This window comes from Nicotiana tabacum, chromosome 22 (assembly GCF_000715075.1).
Source record: "Nicotiana tabacum cultivar K326 chromosome 22, ASM71507v2, whole genome shotgun sequence".
In the NCBI taxonomy this organism is placed as follows: Eukaryota; Viridiplantae; Streptophyta; class Magnoliopsida; order Solanales; family Solanaceae; genus Nicotiana; species Nicotiana tabacum.
In genome coordinates, this window is record NC_134101.1 from 81655098 (window position 1) to 81664727 (window position 9630).

At 38.8% G+C, this 9630-nt stretch overlaps 1 protein-coding gene across 1 annotated transcript; it reads right to left on the reverse strand.

Annotated features, from left to right (window-relative positions):
- Nucleotides 1-8449: 8449 nt before the first annotated feature.
- On the reverse strand, nucleotides 8450-9403 carry LOC107829607 (transcription factor IND-like). Its single transcript, XM_016657056.2, has one exon. It carries the CDS (start codon nucleotides 9287-9289, stop codon nucleotides 8666-8668), a length of 624 nt encoding a protein of 207 aa, XP_016512542.2. The 5' UTR covers nucleotides 9290-9403; the 3' UTR covers nucleotides 8450-8665.
- Between the last annotated feature and the right edge of the window lie 227 nt (nucleotides 9404-9630).

A 9630-nucleotide genomic window follows, 5' to 3' on the forward strand; every position in this document is an offset into this window, starting at 1 on the left:
GTATGGTCATTACGAGTTCCTTGTTATGTCATTTGGACTGACCAATGCCCTAGAAGCCTTTATGCATTTGATGGACAGTGTGTTCCGGCCATATCTTGACTCATTCGTCATTGTCTTTATTGATGATATTCTGGTATATTCCCAGAGTAAGGAAGATCATGAGCAGCACCTGAGGACAGTGCCTCAGACCTTGAGAGAAAAGAAGTTATATTATAAGTTCTCGAAATGTGAGTTTTGGTTGGATTCCGTGGCATTCTTAGGCCTTGTGGTATCGAGTGAGGGTATTCAGGTGGATCCAAAGAAAGTAGAGGTAGTGTAGAGTTGGCCCAGACCATCCTCAGCTACAGAGATCTGTAGTTTTCTCGGCTTGGCGGGTTATTACCGTCATTTTGTTGAGGGGATTTCATTGATTGCAGCCCCCATGACCAGATTAACCCAGAAGGGTGCTCCGTTTCAGTGGACGGAAGAGTGTGAGGCGAGCTTTCAGAAGCTCAAGACAGCTTTGACTACAGCCCCAGTTTTGATATTGCCTGTAGGTTCAGGGTCTTATACGGTCTATTGTGATGCCTCGCGGATTGGCCTTAGAGCGGTGTTGATGCAGGGCGGTAGGGTGATTGCCTACGCGTCCAGACATTTGAAGGTACATGAGAAGAATTACCCTGTCCATGATCTATAGTTAGCTACCATTGTTCACGCCCTAAAGATCTGGCGCCATTATTTATACGGTGTTCCTTGTGAGATTTATACTGATCATCGGAACTTGCAGCACTTGTTCAAGCAAAAAAATCTTAATTTGTGCCAGAGGAGGTGGTTAGAGTTGCTGAAGAACTATGACATCACTATTTTGTATCACTCGGGCAAGGCCAATGTGGTGGCTGATGCCTTGAGTCGTAGGGCAGAGAGTTTGGGGAGCTTGGCTTATTTACCAGCATTTGAGAGTCCCATGGCAATGGATGTTCAGGCCTTAGCCAGCCAGTTTGTGAGATTGGATCTTTCGGAGCCCAGTCGGGTCCTAGCTTGTGTGGTTTCTTAATCTTCCTTATTTGACCGTATCAGGGAGCGTCATTATGATGACCCTCACTTTCTTGTCCTCAAGGACAAGGTTCAGCAAGGTGATTCCATAGATGTGACTATTGGTGATGACGGGGTATTGAGGATGCAGGTTCTGATCTGTGTACCCAATATTGATGGGCTTCGGGAGTTGATTCTAGAGGAGGCCCATAGTTCGCGGTATTCCATTTATCTGGGTGCCGTGAAAATGTATCAGGATTTGAGATAGCACTATCGGTGGAGGCGGATGAAGAAATATATAGTTGGGTTTGTAGCTCGGTGCCTCAACTATCAGCAGGTGAAGTATGAGTACCAGAGACCGGGTGGGTTGCTTCAGCAGATAGAGATTCCGGAGTGGAAGTGGGAGCGGATCACCATGGACTTTGTAGTTGGGCTCCCATGGACCTTGAGGAAGTTCGATGTCATTTGGGTGATTGTGGATCGGCTGACCAAGTTCGCACATTTCATTTATGTGTGTACTACTTATTTTTCGGAGCGGTTAACGGAGATTTATATTCGGAAGATTGTTCGTCTGCATGGTATTCCAGTTTCCATCATTTCCGATAGGGGCACGCAGTTCACATCGCGGTTCTGGAGGGTCGTTCAGCATGAGTTGGGTACTCAAGTGGAGTTGAGCACAGCATTTCACCCCCAAACGGACAAACAGTTCGAGCGCACTATTCAGATTCTTGAGGATATGCTACATGCGTGTGTGATTGAGTTTGGAGGGTCTTAGGATCAGTTTCTGCCACTGGCGGAGTTTTCTTAGAACAATAGCTATCAGTACAGTTTTCAGATGGCACCGTATGAGGCTTTATATAGTAGACGGTGTAGATCCCCGGTGGGTTGGTTTGAGCCGGGTAAGGCTAGATTATTGGTCACAGACTTGGTTCAGGATGCTTTGGAGAAGGTTAAGATGATTCAGGATAGACTCCGTACAGCCCAGTCCAGACAGAAGATCTACGCGGACCGGAAGGTTCGTGATGTTTCCTATATGGTCGGAGAGCGGGTTCTGCTTCGAGTTTCGCCTATGAAGGGCGTTATGAGATTTGGGAAGAAGGGGAATTTTAGATCGAGGTTTATTGGCCCTTTTAAGATATTGAGGCATGTTGGGGAGGTTGCTTATGAGCTTGCCTTACCTCCCAACTTTGAAGAAGTTCATCCGATATTTCACATTTCGATGCTCCAGAGGTATCACAGTGATCCGTCGCACGTGTTGGATTTCAGTTCAGTCCAGTTGGACAAGGATCTATCTTATGTTGAAGAGCCAGTGGCAATATTAGACAGGCAGGTTAGAAAGCTGAGGTCAAAGAACATTGCATCAGTGAAGGTTCAGTGGCGGGGTCAGTCGGTCGAGGAGGCGACCTGGGAGACCGAGCAAGATATGTGCAGCTGTTACCCTCATCTTTTCACTACTTCAGGTATGTATCTATGCTCGTTCGAGGATGAACGAATGTTTAAGTGTGGGAGGATGCAACGACCCGGCCGGTCGTTTTAAGAATTAACACCCCGATCCCCTATTAACTGCTTTCCCCGTGTTTATTTCCGCTATTTTGATTTGCCGGGATGTTCGATTTTGAGTTTCGGAGAGTTTTGGGACACTTAGTCCCTAAATGAGAGCTTAAATTTTGGAAATTTGACCATAGTCGAAATTGTAAAAACAGCCTCGGAATGAGATTCCGATGGTTCCGTTAGCTCCGTTGGGTAATCTCGGGCTTATGGGCGTGTTCGGATTGTGTTTTGGAGGTCCGTAGCTAATTTAGGCTTGAAATGCCGAAAGTTAAATATTTGAAGTTTCTGGTTCGATGGTGACATTTTGATCCGAAAGTCGGAATGGAATTCCGGAAGTTGGAGTAGCTCCGTAGTGTTGAATGTGACGTGTGTGCAAAATTTCAGGTCATTCGGACGAGGTTTGATATACTTTTTGATCGAAAGTGTAAATTTAGAGTTTGGAATTTCTTAGGCTTGAATCCATGGTTGATTCATCATTTCGATGTTGTTTTAGGTATTATAAGGATTGGTATAAGTTTGGACAGTGGTATTAGACTTGTTTGTGCTTTTGGTTGAGGTCCCGGGGGCCTCGGGATGATTTCGGATGGTTGATGGAAGGATTTGGAATTTGGAGTTGTAGTTGAAGCTATGACTGTTGTCATAATCCCATTTGCGGTTGAGAGGCCGCAGGTGCGACTCCCACGGATGCGGAATCGAAACGCAGAAGCGGCCAGATGAGGAAGGGGCAGGAGCCGCAAAAGCGAGAGGTTTACCGCAGAAGCGGTACCGCATCTACAAATGAGAGTTCGCAAGTGCGGAAAAGGATGAGTTAGTGACTTGTCGCAGATGCGACTGTTGGTTAGCAAAAGGGGGACCGCAGGTGCGGTCCCATAGCCGGAGAAGTGGATTTACTGGGTAGAACATATAAATAGTTGCCTTCACGAAATTTGAGTTATTTTCACCTCTTTTCAAACGGGAAGAAGCCTTGGGGAGCATTTTCAAGGGATATTTTCAGAGGAGTTCATTGGGGTAAGGTCTTTGGTCCCTAAACTCGTTATTTGAGTGATTTTTATCATTATAAGCATGAAAATTTAAGGAATATCAGTGATAATTTGGGGGTTAGGGCTTGATTAATTAGAGATCTTTGAGTGATGATTTGAGGGACCATTTGAGGTCTGCTTTTGGTACTTTTAGTATGACTGAACTTGTAAGAGTGTGAGGATTTTGAAAATGTAAATTTTACCCGATTCCGAGATGTGGGCTCGAGGGGCATTTTGGTCATTTTACCTAATTTTGCGTATTAGCTTAGAATTTTCTTGTAGAATCAGTTACTTGAAGTGTTATTTACATTATGCAATTGAATTGAATAAATTTGGACCATTCGGAGTCGAGTACTCATGGCAAGAATGTGGTCTCGAGTTGATTATTGAGTCGGTTCGAGGTAAGTGGCTTGTCTAACCTTGTGGGGGGGGGACCTTCCCCTTAGGATTTGATATTATTGATAATTGATATGCCTTGTACGTGAGGTGGCGAGTGTGTACTTGTGCTAATTGTTGAAATCCGGTTTTCATTAAGTAATTACTAGTAAGTTTCCTTTTACTGTTTATATTACTTGCAAATTTAAGCCTGTTGTTAGCTTAGAAAGCATGTCTAATTGATTTAATTGTCTTACTTGTTCAAACTGCCTTATTTGGATTACGTGCAGTATTCTAGGTTAGAAATACCTGTTTTACCTTGGTATGGAACTTAAGTTGAACTGTGTACTCTTCATTTTGTTGATGTGTGTTTACTTTGGGACTACGGAACGGTATTCTGAGAGATCCCCCTGCACATTACATTGGAACTACGGGACTGCACCCGGTAGATTCCCCCTGTACTAAGCATTTACATTTGGGACTATGGATCGGTATTCTGGGAGATCCTCTTGCATTATGAGCTAGACTACGCGATGGTATCCCGGGAGATCCACCAGATATTTACATTTTGGACTACAGGACGGTATCCTGGGAGATCCCCGGTTGTTATCTTTGTATTGAACTGTATTTCTTTCTGTGTTTACCTTGCCTCTGTAGTAGTTGTTGATGTCTTTTATATCTTGTGTTACTTTTACTGTTGTACTTATTTATGTTGTTTTGTTCTACACTGTTGAACCTTATATTTTATTTAACCTCAGTAGGGCCCTGGCCTTCTTTTTCACTACCCGACCGAGGTTAGGCTTGGCACTTACTAAGTACCGTTGTGGTGTACTCATGCCCTTTCTGCGCATGTTTTTCATGTGCAGATCCAGGTACTTCTACTCAGACTTATCACGCTTGAGATGAGGCGCTGAAGAGACTCCGAGGTATATCTGTCGCGTCCACAGACCGAAGAGTCCCTTTCTACTCTCCCTTTTGTATTAACCTTTCTATATTTTCGTTTCTTTGTTAGACTTTTCGGAGTTAGATACTTGTAGACATTCAAAGGCTTGTGATCATGAGATTCCGGGTTTTGGGAAAATGTATTAGTTTTGTAGAGTTGATATTATATATGTCGGGCGGCACTTTTAAACGCTATTTTATTACACTATTTCTGTTTTAAATTGTTTTCTTTCGCAAATTGGTTTATCTTCCGCATTTTAAGCTTACCTAGTCGTAGAGACTAGGTGCGGTCACGATGGTTCAAGGAGGGCGAACCGGGGTCGTGACATCTCTATATGCGAAGGTTGATGATCCTTTGGTGATAAATACATATCTTCTCTATATATTGAGTTGTAAAATTGTTATAAGACTTGGGCACATCTTCTTTATGTCAATTGATATGGTTATAATTGTATTTTATGTTTAGTTTGGTACCATTACTGTATACTTGAATATTTATGAACCGAGCAGGTTGTTAAGTGAGTATCATGGGTAATTCTTGTCATTACTACCTCGCTGAGGTTAGTCATGATAATTACAGAGTATATGAGGTTGGTTGTACTCATACTACACTCTGCACTTAATTATGCAGATTCAGGAGTTGGATCTAGTCTAGCTTTGTGAGCGGATATGTTCGATGTGTTTTGGAGATCGAGGTAGAGCTGCTTTCTGATTGTAGTCACTGGCATCTCTTCATATGTTTATTTACGATTTTTGTTTCAGATAGTATTTTGTATTTCAAACTTCTATTCGTACTGTAGAGCTCATGCCTCAGTGTTATCAGTTCTGGGGAGTTTTATTATGATTTTGTATGATCTATGGTTATTTATCTTCCAGACCTATTTATTCTGTAATTCGTTATCATGATTCGTTAATATTTCATGACTGGATTGCCTAGCAAGTGGGTTAGCGCCATCACGACCGGTGGTAGTTTTGGGTCGTGACACCTACAACCCACACCCTTCTCAGGTGACATCAAAAGAGTATCATCACTCTCTTAAGCATCTGACACCTCTCATGCTGACTCATACTCATGACCTTCCTTTTGAAAATGAACTACATCATTTTTCATTCAATCCCATTCTCACATAACTCACTGCATTTATCATGCTGCCATGTAAAAATACGAGAATTCTACTATCAACTCTGAATTACAAGTAGGATAGTTCCCTTCATAAGCACTCCATCTCTCAGAAGCATACTATTTAACTTAATTCAGGAGACAATCACATCATGAGACAAGCTTTTTATGCCTGTAGAAGATATCAATCTCAAAGTCGTGGTCAAAACTATCATAAACTCTCTGAAGTTCATTGGCACATAACCAATCCATTAGAAACGAATATCCCTAAATCAACCAAGTCACGCAGGCCGCCAAACCCAAAAGTCCAATGGCAAAAGTGTCCATAGTAGCTAATCGCCAAAGAAACCGATCATTGATATTTCCATGCTGGTCCAAGTCACCGGTGTCCAACCCCTTTTCTTCAAATTACTCTAGATTACATCAGTAATGTTTAAATAGCAATCATATTTCCCAACTGACTAGCCCATTCCGTATCTGCCTGGTATAATTATTTATTGTGCGTTATATATCTGATTCGTAACTGATGGTATAACAATGAAAAATTTAGTGTAATCCGAGATTAATTGATTCTCCCTCATTCTTAATTATGAGTGACTCTTCGTACCAGATCTGGTGCAATTCTTTCACGATCGTTCCGAGACTAATGATTACAGTACTAATATTTTTTAGTTTTGAGTATACTTTACACGTCATTCTTCACTTTCATCGTATTTTTGCTGACAAGTGTCGCCATTTAATTGGTCCAGGTGACGAATTTATTTTTTATTAACATGATGATACTTTTTTAGTCTGTCCTAGAAAAATAAGTTATATTTGAAAATAGTTTAGCTTTAAACTTCTTATATTAGCCTAGATGCGATGATTTATAGTTACACAAATATTTATAATTTGTTTTAAATTATAATTATTAAAAGTCTTTTTTATTTTAATTTCATGTTCAACAAAAATGCATCACATAAAATGAGACAAAGTAAGCCATTCATTTTTTTTTTCAATTGACTTGAACTAGAAAAGAACAAAAAAGGAGAAAGAATAACAGAAAATACAAGAAAGCCAATTTCCGTTCATTGCATAGATTCAATTGGAAGTACAAAGTACAATGCACCAAGTGGTTGGGTAGTTGCAAAATGCAAAATTTGAAAAGAAAAAGTATATTTTAAGTGCTCCAATCTTTATATCACGAAAAATAAAAAATAAAGCATAACACCTCATGGATTACACAACATTGATTGGTTTCCATTGATAGGAACAATCCATGATTTTGAGTCTTAGGAACACAAATATTTCCTTTATTTGGAGTGTCCCCATTTTGTGACACTTGGCACCACCATTCATATTTCTACTGCCATACGGCTTCATCGGGAACTAATCCTATTGTTTTTATTACGTTGGCGTTGTATTCTAGTATGTTGGATATCTCATAAGTGATTTTATTGCCTGAAAAGACAAAATAATAAATAATAAATTACTATAAATAATAAGCGGTGTCATTAAGTATATTTATTCTTAATATTTTTATTTTTTATATATCTAGTAAAAAAATTACGAAACAATGCCTCATGACACCGCATGCAACAAAGTGCATACGCCTCTAATTCTCATATGATGGCATCAGAAGTTGCATATTTCAGCTTTGAGAATAAAATAATTCTGATAACAAATACTTTTCCTTTTAATGTGTCTTACATGACATGAAATTAGTTAGACCTTAGAACAAGTATTAGAGACCCAATGAAAAACCAAAATAAAATATTTGGGCAGATCATTGATCATATTATTATTAATAATTGAATATTCGATTTATACTCTACTACTACTTCTTCGTCTATAAGTCTACTTCTTTCTAAAATGCTAATCATATATATTTGTTTTTCACTCCATCGGAACTATATATATAGGGCTGTTATGCTTAATATTAAACGGATTGATGCTCGACCGATTAATTAAAAACGGACTTTAAATTTGTTGGTAATATGTTTACACTAGTTCAAATTAATGATACGTAAACCAGTTAATTAATGATAGGTTATATATCAATTCTTGAATCCACAAAATTACTTAATGAAATTCTATAGCTTGAGTCGATAACTTAGACGAAGAAAAAATGCGAACTAATAGAGTATAATGACCTCCTGATTCCCATGTTTCAAAATCTTACCTTATTATCTTGAGCATCAAATGAAAAATATAAAATCCTGAATTATGATCTCTTATCCTACTTTAATACAAAAAAAATGCTTCCTATAGCTCCATAACAGAATCTTCTAATTTTAATCCTTCCATGTTATAAATATTAGTTTAAGTCATACTCTTCTAGTTGTTTCAGGAAATGTTTAACTCATAATTAAAACAAAAACACTTCTAATTGTGCTTAGGAAAAAAAAGGAAAATTACATTTGCAATGGTCACTTTTTCATTGAACTGTTAACAAAATTATAAGTACAGTAAGAGTAAGAGGCAGATTAACTTTTGGCCTTTCTACTTCACTGAGATTCAGTTTTTTATCGCTTTGATTCATACAACCAAAGAAAAGATCCACTTAGTGTTGGACAATTGAGACTTCTAAATCCAAAGGGAAGACTAATACTCCATACGAACCAAATCTTTACAAAATCTAAATGAACATAATCATGATTTAAATACATTATTCTTTCACTTCACTTAACTTATATAGCATTTGCACATTAGAGCTCATCAATTGAGGAGTTTGGCATGACCTAAAAGAACTTAAATAATCCACAGGTTGTGCCAATAATTTTGGGGAAAATCCAGAAACCATTGGCCTATTAACAGCAGCTTGTTCCAAAGATTTGAGTTGTTTTTTCAAAAACTTAACATAATGAACAGCCTCATCTAACATTGAAGCTGTGTCCATTTTTGTACCACCAGGAACAAGTCTCTGCAATATCCTTATCCTCTCGCTTATTTTTTCCCTTCGATGCCTAGCTGCAACGCTCTGTGGATCCTTCGATATCTTAGCGTTCTTTCTCTTCGGCGGTTTTACTGATTCTGGATCAATGTGGATAGGTTGCATCATCGCCATACGAAAAACCATCTCCCTCATTGCATCCATTGAACTCCGTTTCTCAATATCAAGAGTCTCGTCGTGCATTGATAAAAGATGTGGCGTGTTATGTTCATCGATTGAGTTGGACATGAAGGACAAAGAGAGAGGTGAAGTTGTCATCATATAATTAGAGTTGTGAATTGGTAGAATTTGAGTCATTTCAATGTTGTTTATGGATTGTGTAATATCATGTAAATCCATGGTTTTTGAGAACTATATATGCTAGAATAGAAAGATATATAGAAATGTTGGGAATGAAGAAAATATTGGAAAGAACAAAAGGATGTTAAATATTCAAGGGATATCAGAAGAAGATTTTCCTATGAGCATAGCATGGGGATGTCAGTGATATATGCCTATTTATATTGCAAGTTGTGACCTACTCCTATGTTTATATATTTACTAAATATCCACTATTACCAAACAATGCACAAACGATAAACATCACTCTAGAAGTTTATATATTCATTATTCTTCTTTACAATATAAGCATGAAGTAAAGAAAGAATAAAGCGTCAATCAGATACTTATAAGGTCAGCTA